The 24,741-nt window shown below is 40.1% G+C and overlaps 1 protein-coding gene across 7 annotated transcripts in view; it reads right to left on the bottom strand.

Moving 5' to 3' along the window:
- Positions 1–24,741, bottom strand: part of NR3C2 (nuclear receptor subfamily 3 group C member 2) — a 205,339-nt gene that overhangs the window by 36,858 nt on the left and 143,740 nt on the right. For all 7 annotated transcript variants that reach the window (XR_011738859.1, XM_071807996.1, XM_071808000.1 and 4 more), the window contains one exon: positions 19,818–19,934. Coding sequence is in view for 6 of the 7 variants with exons in the window: in XM_071807996.1 (XP_071664097.1) it covers positions 19,818–19,934 (117 nt within the window). In the remaining variant the exon portion in view is untranslated. The remainder of the gene's footprint in view (positions 1–19,817; positions 19,935–24,741) is intronic.

Genomic DNA, 24,741 nt, shown 5'->3' with positions numbered 1-24,741 from the left:
CTTCGTGAAGCAGATACATAAGCAGGCAGAAAGCCCTGCTCCTGCACCAGCAAAATCATCTTGCAGCATGAGGAAAGAATGGGAAATACAAGCAAGACAATTAAGTTAAAAAAAAAATCTACCACAAAACCAAAACAAGCAACCAAAAAAACACCGCCCAAAAAACACAAACCAAAACAACTCAACCCAACAAAAGCCTATCACCTATAATGATAGTAAACCACAACTGGAATAATCTGTAAAATTAATAAATAATTAACTAAATTGAAATGTTCGCAGTCCTTTCAGAGCAACTTCTCTCAAATCTAGTCTTTCTTATCTATCTGTACACAGTTAAAACTCTCGTCTGGACTTTTATCTTCCTGTCTCTTGATTATTGCAACATTCCTTTTACTGGCAGCAGTAAATACAAGTCTATCTCACTCCCACTTACAATACTACTGCAAACACCCTTCTTAGTCCATGCCCTGTCCCAAGTCTATCTTTTTGAGTTTCTTCTCCTGTCATCAGTTCCCCCTCCCTATCTTTCTTTAAATATTATAATATATCACCTTTTCTGCACTTCAGGATCCTTTCTGGCCAACCCCCACCTCATCCCTCCTCTCTTCATTATTGAAACACGGTTCCTCTCTGGCTCAGCACGCTGTGCCGCTGCCTCCTGGGAAAGTCTCAAAGCTTGCTCTATGTGCTGCTTTCTTCTACAGTGCAGAACCCCCCACCCCACCCCCAAGCATCCACAGGACCACCTCATAACTCCTTAAACCCCACAGTTTAAGGAGACCCTCCTCCACAGTGGAGCTGCCATTGCCCCAAGACCATTGCTGGCTGCAGCAGCCACAAGTATTTTGCAGTTTCCTTGAACTTGGGGCTGCCTGCCCAGAGGCAGCAGCTGCGCCAGAGCTCGTAGTGCCGGTGAGGCAGGATACAGACGCCCAAGGTCCAGGAGAACACACGCACAAGTGCAACAATAGCCTGTTGTTTTCAACATTTCCTTGCTGGGACAGTACCTTGAACTCTGAGGAGCTGGCTCATCCCAAGTTCCAAAAGAAAAGCTGATTTGTTAGGGTAAACATAGGTCATTGCTATAGAAAACAGCAGTGTTACCACTCGTACACGAGATCCTGAAGATACCCAGTCAAACAGCTGCTCCTTGACTATCATCTTGAATCACCATCCCTGGAGGTGTTTAAAAGACACATAGATGAGGTTCTTCGGGACATGGTTTAGTGCCAGAGTTAGATTAATGATTGGACTCGATGATCTTGAACGTCTTTTCCAACCCAAATGATTCTACATTCTTAAAAACCTGAATACAATTCACTACTACTGCAGCACGAATTGCACCAAGCAGTAAGTGCAAAAATCTTAACATCTGTTTGGTGTCGGTTCCATCACACAGTGAAAGAAGGATCTTCCTGTCTGATTTCAGGAGATGTACAGAGAACTTCAGAGGTCTCTGTGTAACTTTCACTGCTTTTTCTTCAGAGAGCTGGGCACTATTTCATTAACTCGCCTACGGCATGTGTATCTGCTTTCAACAACTTCTTAATTTCTCTGTTCCTGCAAACATCCGGATCAAGTGAGGCGGGCTGAATTTTTTAATAAAATAAAAATCTGCTAGTCCTAATAAAATTTAGACTGAAATTATATTTTTAAACTATCCACATATATTTAGTAAAAACTTCCTATTATCTGAAGCACTAGCACAGATTACATAGGAAAACAGAGAAATAACTATCATTTGAGATCATAAGGAAGAGATGAGACAAGTATCTGTCAGGAAAAGTTTCACTGCAGCTGATTCTGTCTCAAGAGCCAGGACAAACAAGAAGACCCTTACAAAAGTCCCTTCCGCTCTTATTTCTTACTTTTCTATTACAAAACCCTTAAAAAAGGCTCAAACAACGAAGCACAACTGAAGGATTTTTCATCCTCCAGTGCATCAAGTTACATGGATGCTGACATCGTTCTTCAAGATGTAATTTCTGTTCCTAGTACCCAAAAAGCCATTTTACAAAGCAGCAGCTGATCAGACATTTTGTTAAACAAGTTTTTTCCTCACTCTGCAAAATAAAATGGAGGGAGTTACAGGCAAATCAGACAACTCTGATAAATTTAATTCTAAAAAATAAGTGAAAATGCTGTTGTTCCCCATTTGGTGCAGTTGCACTGTCATGACAATGTCCTAGTGAAATCACTGCGAGCAGTAAATATAGTTTACATTTATCTTAGAAAGGCAAAGCTGAACTCACACATTTTCCAACAAAATAAATCCAAAAGGCAAAGCAAGGATGGCCAAGTTCAGCAGAATACCTGATGCTGAGTTAACAGAGATGTTTGCCACTGAAAAGAGAGTTTAAAATTAAGCCTGAAGGAGTGGATAGAGATTAGTGTTTGCCGTTGTTATTCATTAAGTTTTATCAGGCACTGTTTTTTCCTGTTATCAAAACAGGACTAAAAATAAAGAACTTTACATATCTTTCATGTTTGCAGAGGCAAAAAATGTATTCTCTCTATAACTACACCAGAATAAGAAATATATTGGTTTACCAAGCCCATTAAATATCTAGCAACACAGATAACTGATTACATGTTTATTAACACCTAATTTTGTATGTTCTATTCTCTAAGAGTTTTTCATTAAAAGAAAAAAGAAATAACATTCTTCCACATATAATACTGGCATAAAAACGTGTTTTAGTTTCATTTTCTTCCATTATAATGCCTTTAAAATGAAGCTGAGAAAAAACATTACTGCTTGACAGTCGTGTTTACAGTGAAGAAAACTGTATTTTTCATTTGGCTTCATGCCAGTACTGTAGCTCAACTGGTTTGGTAACTCCCACAGAAACCAACAACTAAAAGATTAAATACAAACTCTGAGCAGTACATACTCCAAGTCGGTCTTTTGAAGCTATTTCTCACATTCACTCTCTAACTGCAATGCCAATGGGGTATTTCATACAGCAAAGCTTAAGGCTGAAGCCTGTTTAGGGTTAGGACAAGGCTTCCATCCAGATGGCTGCACAGCCAGCGACTGCACATTATCTCTAACTGCAGGACTTCTTGCCCCTCCCGTCCAGCATTATTGCAGCCAGGATATCGTACTGTAATCCTTGTATTTTTAATTCATCTGAGATAGAGTAACAGCTGAAGAAAAACAAACAATTGTGAAAGACACACGGCAGATATAACTGAGGTTAACACCCCAAATATCTGACACAGTTTTTGTTGAATAAGAATTTTAGAAGGTCTTGTACATTGCAATAAAAATAATGAAATAAGGTGAAGCTTTGGAGAAGTGACATAAAGCTGGACTTTAAAAAGGCACATCCAAGAGGCCTCCTCTGTAGCTCTAGCAATAAATTACTGTATAACAGAAGAATAAATAAGCTACAAGTCTGACCACAAATAGCAGTCCCCATTCCTCTGGAAGCAAAGTTTTACCTGGATTTCATATAAGCAAGCCTGCATTCAAATGTTCAAAGAAAAGCCTGTAAATTCTGCAAAATCACATGTTGTTCCTCACGACCGGAAGATCTCAACACCAGCTTATCACCCTCAATGCCAGTCCCACCTGCCTAGATAGGGACACTGGTACTGCTGCAGAGACAGAGGAATGCTCAGGTGCCATATTAAAATCAGTTTAACAGAGTCTTGAGCACTGTTAAGACTACAAGGCAAATTAATCTCTTTCACCCTTATTGCAGCATTGGCTTTATGATCCAGCAAAAAGACCAGACTTAAATATTTGAAAACAGTTACTGGCAGGAGACAGGGCTGAATTCAGATTTGGACAACTGGTTCCTTAGGGTCTCAGGAGCCTTCATCTGTAAGACCACCGGCCACAAAGCCAAAATCTATAGACCTGTGATTTCAGGATCAGGAGTTTTCATGCGATCTGTAAAACACTGAACAGGTTTTCTGGTCATGTGCAGCAGTGAGTGCTGCTGTATGTCAAATAACCAGACATTAACGGGATGTGAACTGATTGTAAATTATTTTCTGAATACAAATTAATGTGACCATCAGCTACAAATCTATGGCATTCCTGATTTTTAGAGGTCAAGTTTGAGGTTTTAGGGTAGTTACAAGACAGGTAAGCTAGTACATGTTTTTTTAAAAAATACCGTGGTAAACTTATGCATACTATACAAGTTGGGTCCAGAGGGAGCTAATGTATACTCCCTTTGTTCCCAGAGAATACACATGAATTAAGTTATGGACTCCACACAGCCATACAACTATTTTTCATAGGCTCAAAATTAATAATTTTCATCAGCAAAATTGTTAAGGAAATGGGATCCTAAAATGCCAAAGAACAAAATGCTAACAAGAGTAGATAAAAGAACCCATAAATATTATGATTTAACTCAGCAGTTTTAGAGTAGTATCTTGATTGCAGAATTGTATCAGTGTTCAAATTTAGTAAATGAACAATCTAAAATGCTCTGCAAATTCATGCTGGCACACAGTGCTCTAAACCGAAATCTGAAGTTTAGAAAATTATCTGTAGCTCTACGTAGAGAACTTGTAGAGAATTACAAGATTTACAATGATAATCCCCCAGAATCAGATTTTTTTTAAAAAAGACTATATTCAGAGCTTGCCTGCTGCCTATCAAAACCCAATTATTACTTGCATAGCTAAAGACATGATATAGATGACCAAGAGCTTTATCGTATGTGAAGTTCTGCCAGAGCCAGGACCAAACTGATCCTGACCCAACAGATCTTTTATTTCATCCATGTTGCAAAATACATTTGAATTAGTAAATAGTATCAAAAGCGCATTATAAGAACATATGCTACCTCTGGTGTAAAGCAGAGAACATCAGTGGAAGGGGATGGAGGTTTAAAAAAGAGGCACAGGAGAAGAATAGAAAGCAGCAATTTGAGTGTCTATACCTATGTAAAAGAAAAAAGGAAAACAATCATGATATGTACTTCAAACAAGGTAAAATTTGGGAGTATTTCAAAGTATGTATGGTACCACCCGTGATCCAGGCAGTGTGAGGATAGACAATATGCTGCAATACACGCACACTTCGAATTCAATCATCAAAATCCTCCTCCTCCCTTAAAAGCCCATCATCTCTGACCACTTTTAACAGGGCTGGCTCCACACACCACCGCAGTGTACACCTGTGTTTCACACGCTTGAGCTCCTCCATCCAGGTCCCAATCTCACTGCCCAAGTTCCGCACCTGAGCTACAATCACCACCTCCTTCCCAACCTCAATAGTTGCTGGCTTTCTCCCTTCGACCCCATGCCCAACACTTCAGGGCTTTTGGGTGCACCCCTCCACTGCTGCCAGCCTCTCCTCTCCACCATCAACCCGCAGCACTTCACCGTGCCAGAACCACCAAAGGAACAAGGTGCCCATCCTCTCCTTGATGCAACCGTAAAACCTCTGGACACTCTCTGAGCCCTCACCAAGCATTGGTGCTTTGTCACTTGCTTCCGCCTTTGCGTAGATAAATGCTCCATATCAAAATGCCACTTCTTCCGCCTCTGAATCTTTTCATCATGTTTGCCTGGTGCCTTTGCCTCACTTACTTCAGTGAGCTGACATCTGTTCTCATTAGCTATTTTACTGCTACCACAAATAGTGTTTCCCTTCCCCCAAATCTGTTGTATCTTGACATATATGAAAATTTTGAGCTATCTTGGTACAGACATTTTTTCACTCAAGCGTCTAGCACAATGGTACGAGATTTTTCCGAGAAATTTCTAGATGATAATACAGACATTTTACATGTATATATACACACACATATGCACACAAATACATTGAATAAAGTGAAAAGCAATAACGCAAACAAGACCTTACAGCACCATCCTGTTCTCCATACAAAGTGCATTCAGGCACATACCCTTTATTCTTCAGGAATCAACCAGGTAAGCAACCTAAAGCTTCCAAGAACCAACTACCCACTTTGGGAAGCAAACCACTGCATTTCAGGTAGAGCTGCAGTAGATGAAGAACCTCTGAATGCGACCCCAAGCATCGTCCCATGAGCAAGAGGAAGACCCAGGTACAAATCTGGGAGACACACGCACAAGTGGATGAGTCACTGGTTTGACTGGCCAGACTGAGGGGAGGAAGCAAATGAAAAACAACCACTGAAGCAGGGGACAAGCTGTACAGGGACTTGAGAGCAAAAGATTACTGAAATTTATCATGTGAGACACACTACCAAAAGCACTTTGCTCTTGCAAAGCAGTTGCCATTCAAGGGGGGTTTCTGTAACAGCATTTAGGATATGCTGACGAGACCAAGCAGTTTGTCTAAATATACAAAGAAAGGAAGACTGCAGCTGGTGAGAAAGAAAATAAAGGTCCGCCTTCACATAGCAAATTACATTTTAAAATCTGTTTCTAACAGCTGCAACACAGAGGAGATAGAAAGTGATAGAAAACAGTATCACTTGCCATGAGGCTGAGGAATCAGTACACAGGTAGAATTTTAAATTAATTAACAAAGCAATGAAAATTTCCTAATTTCTTATCCTCCACACCAGCAGAAGCAAACTTTTAGTGAAGAGTAAGCTCAAAGCCAATGATTGAATTCAGCAGAATGACACAGTAGCAAAACTGAAATAATGACATAGTTTAGCACTGCCAACTTCATTCACAATTGCTTAATAATTAATAAGTTACACTTCAATCTGACAGGATTGGATAGCTTAAAGACAAGGAATAAACGCACACAAAACCTGATCTATGGGTATGTCACATTTTATTTGTCTTCAGCCAGACCCTGCAAAGATCCAGACACATCCCAAAACATAATTCTTGCTCTTCGTTCACATTCAGTATATCAAAAAGGAAGGTACAGCACAGATGAAAGAAAGAGCTTCTAAAGTACATTTTAATCTACAAAATTTTACACTGTTTTCATTGTGTTAATTTAAACATATTTTGGTTCTTTACTCTAGTTGGATTTAAACTACTAATAAAACTGACTGTTACTACATAAATATTTCCTTCTTATTTGCTTGCTTATATGACAATTTCAGAAATGTTTGCATTTTGTTTTGTTTGGAACAGATTCTAAAACACAGTGTAGTGCAACGCTGCTCCAGTACAACATTGTGAAGAACAGAAAGAATATATGTGAAGCGGTTTATCCTCTTTGCCCAAATTAATATGCTATTAATTTCCAATAAACGGAATTTTGCACTATCCCCCATCTTTCTCCAACATCTAACCAGTCAGTTTTCTCCCAACTTCTCCCATGTCACATCAACTTTACTGCAGAAAAAATGATCTCTCTTCATCATTCCCCCAGTGGCCATAAAGAACAACCTGTGATTCCTGTCCCCACTTTTTGTATTGAAAAACTGTTATCATATCCTCCTTAATACGGTTCTTTCTTCTCCATGGAAACAAATTGAGTTTCTGCGACTCTTCCTTACAGATTTATGTTTTGGTTTTTGTGGTGGTGGTTTTTTGTTGTTGTTGTTTTGGTTTGTTTTTTTCCTAGGCTGCTTCTTATTCCTGTTCTTCCTTGGGAAGTCTCTAGTCTGTATTCACCTTTCTTCAGGCACACAAAAAGGAATTTCAGGAAGGAAAGTTCAGTTCAGGTGCTACGGAAACCTTTTCTAAATGTAAAGGTCTGTGAAAAACTGGAATAGATTCTCCAAGGGACACAGCAGAGACTTCCACATTGGAGACCTTCAAGAAGAGATGGGAGATGTGCCCATCAGGAAGGACAGAGGTACCACTAAATCCTACCAACTGGCACAGGAATGCAGGTGACAATTTCATGAGGTTGCCCCATCCCCATCACCCTGACCAACAGTGCTGATAACCAGACACAGTCATCAGATCCTCACCTGCCAGTTCAGACAAGAACAGAATAATGCCTTAGTATCCAACAAGACTTGCTTACTTTTGCAAAAATTTTATGTTGCTGACTCTGAATTTAATACACCATCATCATGCCACTGTGCCTCTTTCTTCATCGCCATCTCTGAACATCTGCTCTCAGGTTTTTCATTCTTGCCCACCTCCTTTCTCAGCGTAACCCTCTGCATTCCACTGAATCTGTCATCATGTTGGTTTCAGACACTAGAGTTGAAGATGCTTTTGAATTCCGATTCTCGCCACAGAGGAGCATTTCCAAATCTGCGGATTTGTATATTTACTCTCTATTCTGTCATACAAATAATCAGTGAAACTGTAGGCACAGAACTGACCCTCAGGATGACACTACTTAAGATGACTTTCCAGCACGACAACAAACCACTAACAGCTACTTTTGGAGAAGGCTGTCTTCAAGTAATTACACACCCACTCAATTTTATCATATTTTCAGGAGAACTCTGCATTTCCTTCTGATTACAGCTACGGCTGGAGAAACCGAGCAGTGAAATACAAACACCTACAGGGAGCTGGCACCTCGCGAGAGCGCTCGCACTCATCTCGTGGACTAGAGCTGGTTCCTCTGCAGTGCGCGGCTTTTGCACGCAGGATCCAGGACTGTGGATCCACGTCATGGGGTCTGCTCACAGGCATGGCCTTTGCAGCACAAATACAAGCAGCAACCTCACAAAAATGGCACAGAAGCCATCACAATTGCCTCTCAGAAAAATTAAGGTGAAGTTCCAGATCAAATCTTGCATATTTTGAGGTCTAACTCAATGATGAAGCTTAGGTTACCTACTTGTCTGATGAGTAGGATGGTGATGGTCACAGCAGTCAAAAAAGGAACTGGGGAGGGTTTGGGTAAGAGACAGGAGGAATTAATCCCTTTTCTAGCTGTGCTAATGGACAAAAGTGACAAAAGAAAGCTGAGTTATAAAGTGCATTTTTACAGGAATATTTAGGTTGTCAGGGAAAATGTCTAACACATTTGCTTGTTTCTCAGCAATCCTCAAAGTGATAATTAATTGAAAAATAACAGTTTCATAGGGGTACTCCTCCCTGTGTGGGAACAACTTTTACCAAACGCCAATTAGTGGTTTCCTGTTAGAATCAAATCAAGCTGTTTTTGATAGAGCTTTTTAATGAGAAATGGCTAAAGTTTATTTCATATAAAATCCCAAACTAACATAATACAGTCTTGCAGCTAACATTTTTGGTATATAAAACTCCCTCTTGTGCTTCTTCATTAATTTCAAAAGAAATGTATTTACTAAATATTTAAATCATTACATAAACAAAGCCTTAAAAAAAGCTTACAAAAGAAAATTATAATGTTGATGAAAGCCAATCTTAATCAGTCCTTTTCAGATGCTCCCAAAACTCACATTTTACTGATTATTTATTCATTCTTCAAATGCAGGGCAAATTCAATGATTTTTGAGCTAAGCGTTGTCTACTAAATGCATCAGTAGTTTTGACTATTCATCAAATAGATTTAAAGACTAGCAGTAAAACAACAAATGCAAAGATTAGGTCACCTACAGTTCCAGATTTGTCTGCTACAATGCTAACACACCTGAAGCAATGAAACATCAGAAGCTTGAGCTGTTATCACTGGTAATAATTTGGGTAAAAACAAAGTTAGGGAAACTTTGGAGAACAGATTTTGAAATTTTCCACTGTACCAGACTGAATGCTCTTGGCTACGATCACTGGTTTCTGCCTTGTGCCAAGTGACAACCTTCCTCCCAAGACATCCATTCCCGTCCAACCTTCTGCAGGCATTCCTCATCCAAGCCTTCTCTCCTGCTTTTATTTGGGTTGATACCCAATGCTAAGCCTGTTCCGTGATTTACATGCCCTTCATCTTCATCATAAAACTAAGCCATCTCAATTGCCCCTGATACCGTCTTATAGACATCTACTGCGTGTGAAATTTCCTCTTTGCATTTACATTGGAGACACAAGTACTCAACAAGCTTTTCAGAGTTTTTCAAAAGCATCAATAAGCAAACTCTGCCGCAGTACCTCTTATTCTGTATCTTGAGTGCTCATGCTTCCACTCAACGTTAAAGAGCCTGCCACGCTTGAAATGCTTTATTTTCTTCCTGCACTACTATTACTAGAACTCAGCTTGGTAGCTGCCGGACTTCCCTCTCCAGTCTTTCTGGTTAACGTCATTCAATGCATCAAATTTGCACTTGTATTCCCCTCAAGTAACAAAAATTTTGAGATACTTTATCTCCTCACCTGTATAATTTCCATATTCCTAGTTTTTAATAACTCATATTTCTTTCAAATTATCTTATTTCTAATACATTTAAAGCTGCTGGTCTGTCCCTCACCTTCTAGAAATAAACTAGCCCACTTCATAGAACAGCAGTACTATCTGTGAACTACAAGCTGGCCACTCATCTTCTGCAGTCACCTCAGCCGTATTTTTCATCATCCAGTTTATTAGTCATTAAAAAAAAAAAACAACTATGTTAATGGCCTGCTTTAATAAATCACGCTGAACATTAGTCAAACACCCTGTATGTGATATTAACCACTTTTCCAGGGAAAAGGCAACTCTGCAATATTACCCACGTTACGATCTGAATCAAGAGACTGACTATCTCTTTGCAACTGACAGTGTGGCACATTTCTAAATTCTCACGAAATTGAAATTGTTGAGTGAAATGCCAGCAATGACCAAAATTGACACATGCCTCTCTATGAGGGTGTCTAAATGGCATGCATGACTGCACTTGGTCCATGTACAGACGCAGAAGCCACACAAGAGTTTCCTCAGCTCGCTCTTCCCAGTCTGACAACCACATGGTTCTGAAGGCAGGAGAGTTGCTCCTCATCAGTATCTCCCCTGCTCCCTGCTGACAAATCCTTTTACTGTCCATTTGGGGTGGACTGGTCAGGTGAGCGTATGTTCTACAGTCTTCCTCCTCTTGCACCTTCTGCAGGGCTATTAGGCAGGTGAGAAAACTTCCATTCCTAAAACATTACAGCACTGGAGGAAAGTGGGATAACTGATGGCAAAGAATCACAAAAGCACTCAGATCACCACTACCGCTTTGCAGGAAGGTGTACGTATACTGAGTGGCTCAGGAATGCTCCACCAGGTGCCTTCACCCTGCCCTCCTCTTGGTTAAACATCACCTTCTTGCCTGTTGTGTATTGCTAAGGCTTAAATGCGCTCAACATTTCCCTCATAACCTGCCATGGATTGTTCCTTCTACTAACATCGAACTCCAAAGTCTGCTTATTGGGCCAGGTATCCTTGCCACTTTTTATACCTGTTTGACCAAAACATACTAAAAATGGAAATGAATGCACTTGGGAATTGGTGGGGAAAAAAAGGAAGAAACAAAATTCAAAACAAAATACAAGTTACTAAGGTAGTTCTGAAGCAAAGTACATATGTGAGGACAAGGGGAAAGAACAGTTCTGTGTACTAAGGCACAATCTGTGATCGACTAAAATTTCCTTTTGACATTACTAGAGTAAACCACAGCTCTAGAGTCAATTTAAAACCTGTGAAATGCCAAAGTAGCAGACTTCAAAAAAGCAACACAATGTCAGAAGAAAAAGCACATGACTTGCATACTCTTAGCATCACTGCTTCTTCAAGACATACTGTCACACAGAGGACAGAGATCCAGAATAGCTCATTCAATGAAGATCAGTGATGCCAAATGTAAAAAGTATTTTTGTACATGGAAATAAAATTTTCATCGTTTTTTGATTTGCACACAAATTATCCAGCATAACTCCACTTGCCTAATATTAATCATAGTCTGCAAGAGACCTAAGACAGTTGCATGATCCACTCTCTTGCACAGACTAGAACCAATTGTACCCTCATCACTTCTGACAAATATTTGTCTTTTCTGATATTTAAGATGTCCAATGACAGACCCCCATCTTCCCCAGATTATCTGAGTGCTTCCCTGGCCTTACGTTAACAGATATTATACTTTTCCACTTCATCACTTGTTGCTCATTACTTCTTGTCCTGTTTTTCAGACATAGAAAGCAGATCACCTTTTTCTCTTTACCGATGCTTGTTGCTGAAGCAACGCTAATTGTCTAACTAATGAGGGTTTTAATAAAAACCACTATTTTGCACAGTGAACCCCTCATGCTTTGGCCAAGGTTGTGTCAGACATGGCAAGTAAAATCTTCACATCCTCTCGCTCAGGTGGAAACTCTCTGAAGCAAGGGCTCACCAGAAGCTAAAAGGACAAGTTCTTCCTGCTTCTACAGCTTCTTGTGGTGGTGGGGAGGTGAGCAATGGAAATGCATGACAGACCACAGGGGCAGACTTCCCAAGGGCTCCGATGATAACCAGCAGCTCTGGAAAGAGGATTGGGAGACACAGACAAGCTTTCATGGCAGGGACTATCTTTCACTGCTGGGAAGATTAAAAAGGATACAGACCTACAACACTGTGGAAGGAAGCATGATTGATTCAGAAAAAAAATCACCAAGAGCTGCACATAATGAATTTTGGAAATGCAGAAGCACCCTGGTCTGCTTCAGTATAATGACTCAAAATAATGAACAGAGGTGTTAAGGGTTTGCTTACTTTTTATGAATCTTTAAGAGTAACAAAGATAAACAGCAACTCATTTCAATATCCTCAGGAAAATATGTTGTTAACTGTAAATGCTGTACAAGACAGAGAAGTGCTGTACTAGGACACTAAGGAAAAAGGAGGGTCACACCCTTGGTCCTGGGATGTCAAGAGGTCACAAACACCATCTACACCCTGGGAGCATCCTGGAGGTGAAAGATGGAGCCGTAATAAGAGACAGAAAAACTTAAAAACTCGTGGGCACTGCACAGGGGATCCACACAAGCCAGCCAGCCAATGCCTGCCAGAAAGCATCCACGCAAGAGCCACTCCCATGCTTCTGTGGTATCACCTAACAGCAGCCCAAACCTGACAATTACCCCCCCCGAGCCTGCACACACGGTGGTGCCACGTGAGATGGGGCAGGCTGGGACACATACTCCCAGCAGGAGCCCAGGAAAGTCTCAGCTCCTTTGCAAAGCTGGCAGCTGAGGGGGTTACACCGTGAATGGTACAATGGAGCATCCAAGCAGATCAACAGGGAAGTCTGGAGTTGGGCGGACCCTTGCCGAAAGCCTGAAAGGCTGTTCCTGGAGGAAACACAAACATTGCTGGCAGCTGAGCACAAGGGAGAAACCAGCAAAACACAAAAACAAAACAAAACAAAACAAAGGAGGGCTGAGAACAGGAACCTGAACAGAAGTTTGATTGAGGATTGTTGCAAGAGAGCTGTGTGGTTTTGGACTACAGCAGTGTACCTTTGTGAGCTGCTGTCACATATGAAACAAAAACAGCTAAATACAAAGTACAAGAAGACACTTTCAGTACTGTTTTTGAATTGATGTCTGAGAGATTACTCTAGTATTACCAGCCCTCTTCAAAATTCTGCATTTTTAATCATCATTCCGAAAGAGACTCCTCATCTTTGTGGTAAATGATTGTTCTGATAGTTACCTACAATACTCTTGAGGATAACTTGAAAAGTTAGAGGGTCACATCAAGAGCAGTATCTTGTAACATTGAGGAAGACAGATGCAAAAGTAGGGAAAGTTAACTGTTGAACAAACTGGTTCCTAAAAGATCCCAAACAGCAGGACTGACTTTTCCTTTTTTTTTTTTTTTTTTTTTTTAATATATATTCACAAGGTGTGGGGCAGTGGTGCAGCAACAGCAGGACCTTAAACACAGCTGGCCCTTACTGAGGCAGCGGGATGTTCCCTTCTGAAGAGTCACCGACACGAACACCATGCAGCAACGTGAATTTCCCTGCTGATCCCTCTTATGAGTACACCCACCTGACAATTTGGGAGACCTAACAAAATCACAGCACAAGGTAGCGTGGTTGCAGGCTACATCTTAATGTTACGTTGCTCACTTAGGATCAATACATCATGCATACAAATAAAAGCAGGTAAATCAATGGTTGACTTCTCTGCTAAAAGAAAGCATAGGTTCTAACACAATCTCATAACTTGATGGATTTCTATCTCACACAAATGTTTTCTGAAACCATCACACCTAGAAAAATAAGAATGATTTTTTAAGTTATACTGATGATAACCTAGACATTTGTAGGCACCACAACTAAGTTGTCCAGCTAAAACGTGAAAAATAAAATGACAACATGAGGTTTCGCTTCACAAAACCCATAAATAACTTTAATACACTGTCTGTTGGAAGAAACGACACAGACCCAGCTGAATGTTCAAGTTAAGAAAGAAGAAACTTATTAGATTCCCTCAGAAGAAAATGCTACATAATAAATGTAAATAAAAATACAGTTAATAGGCATTTCAAAATATTTTGCAGTTGAAATAAAAAATAAAAGCCATACACGTATCCCAAGTTGTTTTTGGTTCTTAGACACAGGTTCTTTTTTTTTATTCCTTTTCCAATTTATGAAATCTTTAGGAGTAAAAAATTGTTAGTAATTTTTAAAGAAAACCAAGAGGATACATTTTTGCTGGTTTTAAGTTTTTTTAGTTTTCAGTTTTGTAATACTTCTGGTTTTTTTTTTTTCTCTTCCTTTTCTATCACTTTCTTTTTTCTCAAGGAGATAGGAACAATGATAATAGAAACCACACAAGCTGCAGTAACTGAAAATAATACCACAGTTTTAAATACATACTAGTGTTAGTTATTAAACAGAAAATGCAAAGCTGGGCAAAAAGGTGAAGTGCTGTATCTTATTACTGATTCTCTCATTTAATCTATTTTTCAGATTATTGAACTATTTTAATGTATTAAAAATAAGGATAACTGCAAGTGAAGCCTACAAATCACATCTTGTGCATGAAACATCTTACATATGTAAATGTATGCAAAACCAAGACTCGAATATCACAGGCAGTCTCTGCAGACAGAGTGATGAACTATGTCATTTGCAAGGTTAAATCTGTTTTATTTCCCTTCGATATCTGAAGGGTATTTCAGCAACCTGCATCTCACTGCTGCGGGAGATGAGTACTGGGAAGTCCCACCAGTGTTTTATATGGGAGCTGAGGCAGGAAAGGATTGCAGCCCTACATGGTACAGACCTCTCGACACCTTTTTGTCCCTTAAGCACTATGTCACATCACAATGCAGAAGAGGGACCTTCTCTGATCACACAGCAAAAGAGGGAGGGATGCCTGGTCACTAGAATCACAGAAGCCTTTTGACTGGAAAAGATCCTCAAGATCATCGAATCCAACCATAACTTAACTCTGGCACCAAACCATGTCCCTAAGAACCTTGTCTACACGTCTTTTAAATCCCTCCAGTGATGGCGATTCCACCACTTCCCTGGGCAGCCTGTTCCAACACCTGACAACCCTTTCCATGAAGAATTTTTTCGTAATATGCAACCTAAACCTCCCCTGGCACAACTTGAGGCCATTTCCTCTTGTCCTATTGCTTTTCACATGGGAGAAGAGACCAACCCCCTCCACATTACAACCTCCTTTCAGGTGGTTGTAGACACTGATAAGGTCTCCCCTCAGCCTCCTTTTCTCCAGGCTAAACAGCCCGAGTTCCCTCGGTTGCCTCTTGTAAGACTTGTGCCCCTCACCAGCTTCGTCACCCTCCTCTGAACTCTCTCGAGCACCTCAATGTGTTTCTTATAGTGACGGGGCCCAAAACTGAACACAGGATTTGAGATGCGGCCTCATCAGTGCCAAGTAGAGGGGGACAATCACTGCCCTGGTCCCTCACCCTCACTGGTGCTGCCATGGGGACAGACACAACTCGGGAACAAGCAGCATTAGGTGGGAGTTAAATGAAAATGTCTCGTGCAGAAGTGAGAGACTCGACAAATCCTATCACAGCGTATGCTGAGAAAAACTTCACGAATCATGCAGTCGTTCTGGTCCATAATTAACTGAAAATTAATTACAGAATCTTGAAAAGAGCATAAACCAAAAATGGGCCAGCATACCTTCATAGTACAGTTGCTCACTCTGAATCTCTTCCAATAATTAAGTCTAGCATATGGAACTGGAGTTTTTAAAAAAACCAAAACAACAAACAAACTATGATTCCCAAAAAAGTTTCGGAGTCCTATTTGCCGAAGGGATACGTCTCTCTGCAGTGCACACATAACTTTCTAGAAGTGAGGGGGATGAATTAATGTGACATTTGGCAACTTCAGCTTTGCAGAAATTACAGGCTGCAGATGCGTCTTACAAAATCAAAACAAAAACTGAGAAAAGAACATAATTAGGTAAATTATTTGCTGACTTGATGAATAATTTTTTAAAGATTATTAGAGGATATAAGAGCTTGGAAAATGCTCCAGTTTTCCAACAAGCAAAAGGAGGAGGTAAGCAATAAAACTGCCAAATTAATTCGGTTGAGCATTCCTAAAAAGGTGTATTTTGTATCACTGAATTACACATATTTTTTTTAAAGGTGCTTAAAGTATGGCAGGCTGCCACACATCAAAATATTATTTTTTGGGGAAAAAAATGTTAGCATGCTGGGAAGTAGAAGATATGCAATCAAAACAAACCTGTAACACTTTGACACATTAAACAAATAAAAAGAACATTTTAAAAATACTGAGAAAGAGTGCAACCAAAAGAAAAATAAAACAAAACAAACAAAAAAAAAAAAAACAAAAGAGATCCAGTAGATTAATCAGATTGTATAAAAATGTGCTGCAGGGAACACAAAAACTTACTTTCTGAATTCCAGTTTTCCACTACGGAGATCAATATCTTCAGTAACAGTAGGAAAATGATCACAAACTTTAAAATTACAACGTGTTTTCTCTTTGCTTTATAAATGCCCTGTTGCAGTAACCGGGAGGACCTGGGGGGCAGCCTGGGGTCTTTCACTCCCATCTGCAGACTGGGAAAGCTGCAAACAAGTAAAGTTATTTTCCAGCTCCTAAGAGACAGAACCTTGTTCCCTGTGGTAACATTTATCCGAGATCAACTGCAGGGTGTTTTGTGTGTTTTTTTGTTTGTTTTTTAATAAGGGGCTAAAACATCACAATTATGTGCAAGTGGAAAAGAACTGTCCACGGGTTCAGGAACTTGCACACACTTCAGCCCAGACTTACGCTTATGACTCTTTTGCACATCATCTTACTCGATTTCTCACAAACCAAACACATCAGACATCTCTGGTGCAGTTTGTTTTCTGTGTTTACCTTTGCTTCCATTTGGATGGTGAGAGCTTAAATTAGATCTACTGCACAAAGAGCACAGCACTGTGCAGTGTGACTTGGCTATGGAGAGTACTATGCTGCAAATAGGATTTAAACTAAATCGCATTTATAAATTCAATTTCCACCAGCTCTTTACTGATTACAGTGCCTAACAAAATACTTGCACATTTTGCCTAGAAGTCCAAATTAGAAATTCATAAAAGTCCATTTTTCTTGGAGTAATGTGTATTCTTGGCAAAACTAGTCCGATCACATGAAACTATAAGATACAATGTATCTTCCTAATAAATTGAACATGCTCAACTCATTCAAGCTAATTATGAAAAAATATTATTTAATATCAAATCCTGGAAACATATACAAAGATAAAATGACTGTTTTCAAATACACATTAACATCTCTTCTTGTCATTTCCACCTCCTTCTTTGTGATCATCTCCACCATGTCAGAAATCCCCTGCAACAGCACACAGAACTTCCCAAAATTAAGTCTGAGACGCTGTGCTGCTCCTCCTTGGATGCCCAATGCACAGCTCACCACTGGGGAAGAAGGGCGGACTCAGCAGCAAATGGCTTTAAGTTACCAAAACTTCCTGCCAGACCTGGGCTGGCTCAAGGGCTGGAATGTCCATCAGTTTAATTTGGCAGCCCCTGTGGCACTTTAAATAGGAATTCTGTCTCTGGGCTGCAGGTGCTTTACCCCTCTCCAGCGGTCCTGCCTGCTGTCTCCAACCTGGCTGTTCTCTCCTGAACCACACAAGTCACTGTCTTGCACTGACATCCAGAGATGTTCCCCTGCCATCTCCTTCATGGTAATGATGGAAGGACCTTTTTATGCCACTTTAGCTCCTTTAGGTGGCACAAATGGATCAAATCAGAAACAAGAATTTCATCTTAGTTTCTCTTTGTGAAGAAAGTCACCAGAACGGCTAAACCACAAAGCTCAACCGCACATCAGTGGTACACTGCTGAGACAGACTTGGCCTTCTAGGTCATTAAATGCAGATCACTAATTACAATTTGCAGCAGACTACCAAGCTCCAACACAAGGGAAGATTTTTCAATTCATTCCTCATTTACAGCATTCTGAGCAACTAAAAACAAAACCAACCAAACAAAACGGCAATTCCCTCAAGCAAAGTTTACCACCTCCCCTGTTTTTTTGTAGACGACTCTGTGTGAACACATCCACTGAAATGCACCAGGAGAGCACAGTGATGAACCCATGACATTGCAGACAAAGTGTCACGTGTTGCTGTTCTTACAGGTCATCAAGTTGGATGGCAGCCCTGTATTTTGCAGGGGTGCTAAGCACACATGCCTGCCCGGGAAGGCAGGTTTGCCGGAGCCCTGCCAGCGCTGCACTGGGCACAGTGGCTGAGGATGCACCAGCTGCAAAACTGCCAGCGCACCGGGGAAATGGGCTTCCTGCTCCTCGCATGTTTTCAGCACCTTTCTTTGGGAAGAAGGAACTACTACTGTGGAGCTCCCATTTCATCAAAGCAAGCTGCCATTCTGCTGCCCTTGCTAGACGCAACAGCATAGAGCAAAATCAAGAGAAAGCTGTGAGCTCCCTGCATGATACAATCTGGCCCCATTTTCTTTTGGTAAGCTGAAAGAAGGGGCCTAAGGGGCAATGCAACATCTTGAAATTGAGAAAGGGGGTGAAAGAGGTCTTAACAGGGCTATTCTCTACAAAGAAAAAGTAAGGAGTGGCTTGCTTGAGTATTTCTGCCAGGACAGAAGACAGAAAAAGAAGTCTGGGAGTCAGAAAAGGTATCAGGCAGGAACCAGGATTTTGCATATAACCCGTGAAAGACGAGCAGCTAAATCTGTCTGTAAAACCAAACTAAGCTACTAGGAGAATAGGTCCCAGAGGATAAAAAGCAAATCACGAGATAAGAAATTATTTGGAGGAATTAACATGACTATATTATAATTTTCTGGAACAGTGAAAACAGTCGAGGGCAAGGGTCACTCTGTGCATCAGGGAAAGGACCCACAGGAGTATCTAAATCGCCATTCACAGACAACATAATAAACCTAAGAGAGGTGGGAAAAAGTTATTTGTAACATGATTTGCTCAGGAGATGACTTGAAACAAGACGCCTATTGAAGCACAGCCAGAATTGCGTGGACGTTGCAACTGAAGAATTAGAACAACAAAAAGAAACTATTGTAAGTTTTGTTGTCATGCTGTTTTCAAAATATTTTTATAATTATTAAGAAAAAGGTTTGACCTTTTCTTATTAGTGTAGTAATAACGGAGTAACATGATCAAAGTTATTGCATATCTAAACAGTTGCAAAAATAAATCAATATAAAAGTCAAATAAACAACAAAACAGGTTGAGAGATTTCACTATGTGTGAATTTGCTTTCATGATGGTGTAAAATATTTTTGGGTATTCAGGAGAATGCTCATCACCCAGAAAAAAAGCATGCAACACTTGAAACCTTAACACTTTTAGCTGTATGAGATTCCACTAAAATTACTGTCATCATAAAACACCCACTTTTCTTTTTTCTGAGCCATAAAATACCTATCTCCAAAACCTGATTTAGAATGACAATAGAGTTTATTAGCTATTAAGCACTTCTTCAGGATAATTCCACCTTCAACTTTTGAGATTATGCAGCTGCCAGATCTATAAAAAGGCTGCACATTCCCAATGTTTTTGCCTAATCAAATTAAGAGACCAAGCTATTAATATTCTGCTTACCTCCTAAATTCATTCCAGCTTGCAGACATTTCTGTAATCGACAGGCTGGGCAGTTCTTCCTCCGAATCTTATCAATTATGCAGTCATTCCTTCCCGCACACAAGTAATTGTGCTGTCCTGAATGAATCAAAACCAAAACACATTATTAGAGGATGTATTAAAATAATTCCAATTTCATCATCTTTGCTGTTTTGCAGGCATTTTGAGTTTCTTATTAATGCAGACATTCCCAATCCCATGCTTAGCCTTCTCAATCATCTCAGTGTCTTGTCATGGGCCTTCCAATGATCCTCTCGTACGTTTCATTTGGGCAAGAGCTTTGGTGTGTCACTCACAAGAGAGATCTCATTACTTTTTTTCTAAGCAGGACTGGAATTTTTCTTTTTGCATAAAACAAACTATTGGTTTGAGCTTTTTCAAATCTTCTTACATGTTCTGTGTCACAAAACAGTCTAATAACTCTTAGTTTTAGTACAAAACCAAGGGCCATTCTCATGCTACAGAAGTTCACAACCTAAAGCAGAGTAGAGGTTAACTTTCCCAATGTACTCCACTCTTCAATCAGTTCAAAATGCTTGATTTCTGATCTCATCAGTTACTTCTACACAGCATAAGGTTTCTGAAGGGTTTACTAAAACAGGCTTAAACCAAAACCACATTACTTCAGTCTGTAAAGCCCCACAGAAGCACTCCTGAGGAGACAGCAGGTATTTAACATACAACATTTAGCAGAAAGGAAATACATGGCAACCAGAGAAATAGGCTGGCATTTGACAACTTGAAGACTCAAAAGGCGTTTTGCTTTGTGGGAAGAACGTAGGTACAGCAAACGGATGCAGTGTATCAGATGAGGGCATTACCACGCAGACTTTTCAAAGTAAGGTGCTTGAATTTGATGTGGAAGAATAAAGGAAACCACGAGGGGTTGGTGCAGCATGACAGAAAAAGTGACAGAAGATTATTTTAGCTGCCTCCATCCTGAGGTGGCACATTGGGGCCTAGGGCAGCCAGAACAAACAGATTTTGGAGCTGATGTGACATAAAGCGATGCAGAAGGTTTCCGGAGGATGGATGAAAGGAAAGGACACAGCGCACAGAAGCACAACAAACTGTAAGACAAGCCGTAGGATTTGCCAGTGTGCTAAGTTCAATAAAACAGTCCCATGTAAAATGCAATAGCACGTAGAACGTGCTGCAAGAACTACAGAGTCTCAGGGGTGGGCATTTTAGAAGTAAAGAAAGAAACTCGTTACTCCATAAACTAAACACAAGTTTGTAACAAAGATGTCTGAAATGCAAGGTAGAGGAAAATAGTTCAGATTGCAAACGCAGTAAGACCAACTGGCAACTAAGTAGGAAGACTCCAAAGCAGGTCATAAACAAAGCAAGCAAGATGTGTGGAAACTCCAGAGTTGTACAAATAACACTAATGTTGATGCCAAAAACCAAAAGGAGCACCAGCTGTGGGTGCGGAGGGGCAGCCGCAGCACGGCTGAGCAGCAGAGCTGCACCGAAACACGTGGGAAAGTGGCGTGTGAGGGGAGCGGGAGCAAAGACACAAGTTTGGTGAGAGGACAGAGGTATAATATACGTTTACCAAGATATCTTCCACAATACACACATGCTTCCTTGAGGAAACAAAAAGTTAATATTCATGGGACACTGGAGACCTGGCTTCTATTTTGGGGACTTTCAGGAATTTGCCTTAAAATTTCAAAAAAGTCATTTTCTAGCTCTGCATCTGACCTCCTTTCACCCTTACCCAACATTATCTATTTAGACAGTGAACTGAAGTTCATGCTGTTCCTTGCATCTCTTCACTGAGCATCTCGCACAAAGAGAACCGATCTCATTTGAGTAAGCGAAGTGTTACTGTAACATCACAAAGATATCATCATCTAGGTAATGCTTTGGATGTTTAAACAACAAACAGATGCACAAATAAGTTTGGTGTTTTTTTTTTTTTAAGGGACCTTACTTAGCACTGTGACACAGATGAAAACTAATAAAACTTAACCAAAATAATTCATGAATATGAGCTCAATAATTAGGTCAGACATAAAATCAAGTTGTACAATATAGTGACAGCATGGGTATCTATCAGCTGGTCATTAAGTAGGGCTGCTATATCATGAAAAGATAAAATTCTCAGCTGATCACAAAATTAAAACACAATGTTCATGATATGATCTACACAAAAAACCTGATACAAAAGAGAAAAGTCAACTTAATTCCTCTTTACATTTTTAATCTGTACTGACTTGAAGACATCTCCTTAAGAAAGGTCATGCAGACAGCACGGGAGTAAAATTTAAGTAGAAAACAAAAGTGTTTAAAAAAACATACTGTACAGTAAAAAGATGGTTTATATGCCATTACAAGTACTGGTATTCTACCCTTCTGTGGAGAGAGGGGGAAAATTCTTTTCTCCTAGGAAAGTAAGTACAATCGCTCAGTGCTCACATGTCCTTCGTACATCACAGACTACTGCAATCCCATTTTTAGGCTTCCACAGGCGGGTGCAGGCTATTAATACGACAAGTCAGCTCTAATGCTGCAAAATGAACCCCACTGCAGGATTACCCTGGAGGCAGTTTGCTCCGTGAAACTGTACACCTCTTAAGTCAACATTTTTCACTACTGCTTTCTAAAGCTAATGGGTTTAATAAAAAGAGGTTAACATTTCTGTACTCTCGGATAATTACTTTGGTTACATTCTTAAATATTGTGGAAATGTTTACCTGATTCCATCACTGTCACACTGACTTCCTAAGAAATATTCCCACTACAGCAGAATACTTCCGTAAGTCACCCTTCGGATGGTTTAGGTAGTCAGCAGTTATTACCTTCTAGCCTATTATTACCTATTCTAGATAAATAATTTCAGAAAACGGAACTTAGTAAAAGTTCATTAATTTTTGAATCATACGTCTCTTAATACTAATGTATGACACAGAATCTGTAAGCAGTTTTTCTAGTAAGCAAGGCAAAAGTTTTTCTAAAGAGTAAATGTCTTGTCGTCTATTTCATTTCTAAAAAATTAAATAACCAGGGTCATCTTAAAGCTTACAGTAGTGCAAGTAATTTGAAAAACCTTAAAACACAGAACAGATCACCATTCAGGCAAGCTCTCTAGGCAGAGTACAGCTATGAAATACCAAAGAACAGTTTTTCAGTTAAAAAATTTATTTTATCATATATGATAACAAAATGCTTCAGCTTTCCATGCAAATATGGTACGTTTCAAATGAAGCCAATTTTGTAAAATAACTTCATAAAGCAAAGACACTAATAATGAATCAGTATCTTCCATTTGTTTAGCATGAGCCTCACTCATGCCCCTTAACTTCAGAACAAAACCAAAAACCTACACATCTGAAATGGATGTGGCTCTCTAGACCTCCAGGGCTCTTCAGGATCTCAACAAAGTGATGGAGACCATCCCACAAAGAGGCTGATGTTGTGATGCTAGATCTCTAACTCTTTCAAGACACATTTCAATCTGCTTGTGTAGTTTGTGTTTAGCTTAATCCAGTTCTTTTTATCCAGTTTAATCACCCACAAGTGGGCTGTAAAGTGGCAGATATCAAATGATCATCTCCCATGTGCTAATGCATTAAGATGAAAGTAATTTTTACATATGCCATCATTAAGTGCACTTACACGAGTTAATTCCTGTTCCATGTAAAATACAGAGTTACAACAGACATCAGGAAGATTTCCTGTTCTAAATTAATAATTAATAGGTACTACACAGTTACATACCAAGAAGACATAGAGATCCATCCTATTCACAGTAGAGCTAGAGGAATACTTAAGTTTGCACTTCCCAGGTTAGTGTGTCACTACGTCACAGAATGACACATACAACTAACCTTTAAGTTGTATTTTTTCCCTTTGCATTTAACCTAAATGGGAGTATTTTTGCAACTGAAATAGATGATAGCGCTTCCCCTAAGACAGAGTAGTAGATCGCCAGCTTCTTTATAACAATCTCATGCCTATCAAAAGATTTATGTTCCCTAAACAAATCCAGTCCTCTCAATCTTTCCTCATAGGTCATGGTTCCTAAATCTGCTGTCATTCCTCTTATTCTCCTGCTCCTTTCAGAAAATGGAGCACCCAAACCTGGGTGCATTTATCTTGCTGAATTTCACCATCACTAAGCCCAATAACATGGTTAGTTCCCGCATCCTGCACACAAACAGCCCTGCTAATGTAATCCTGGACCAGACGTAGCTTTGGCAATGGCATTAGGCTGCTGACTCACGATCGCTTGTGTACCACTAATGCCCGGCTCTTTTCCTGCTTCCAGGCTTTTCCCCCCGCTTCTACCTGGGGGCAGCCAACTCTTCTTTTTCCTCTGCTAGAGCTACACACCCACTGCAGCATCCCCTGGGGAAAGCAAGGGAAAAGTCCAAAAGCCACTCTGGGTACGTCATCTGAAACCGGAGCATGCTTTGGGTCCCAAGACAAAGACGTGATTGAGGAAGCCTCACAAAAAGGACAAGAAAGTGAGAAAATGGGAGCAGCAGTGAAGGACTAAATAAAGCAGAAAAAGCTTGAAAAAACCCTCAGCTTTTAAAACAGAATCTCACTTAAGCACATTAAAATGCACGTAAAATTCACAAACTTTCCTTCTTCCTCGACAATGCGAATTAATACTTTAACCCATAAAATTGCAGGCAAAGTTGTCTTCTCCCTGAAAGCTGCCAGAATGGCCAAGCCTTTTCCCAGGGTCTGAGGAGAGAGGAGCTGGAAGCCACCTCCAGCCCTGCCTTGCACATCAGAGTTAGGATCCCTTTTCCAGTTTCTGAGGTAGAATAAGGGCTTCAATTTCTCCATATGTTCCAAGTGGGAAGATTATCTCCACAATAACAATGATATGTGCAAAAGCCTTATGGCTTTGAGGAGCTATTGGCAC

Source organism: Patagioenas fasciata, chromosome 4 (genome assembly GCF_037038585.1).
Source record: "Patagioenas fasciata isolate bPatFas1 chromosome 4, bPatFas1.hap1, whole genome shotgun sequence".
Taxonomy (NCBI): domain Eukaryota; kingdom Metazoa; phylum Chordata; class Aves; order Columbiformes; family Columbidae; genus Patagioenas; species Patagioenas fasciata.
Note: the sequence above shows the minus strand (reverse complement) of the source record. Positions and strands in the feature narration are given on the sequence as shown.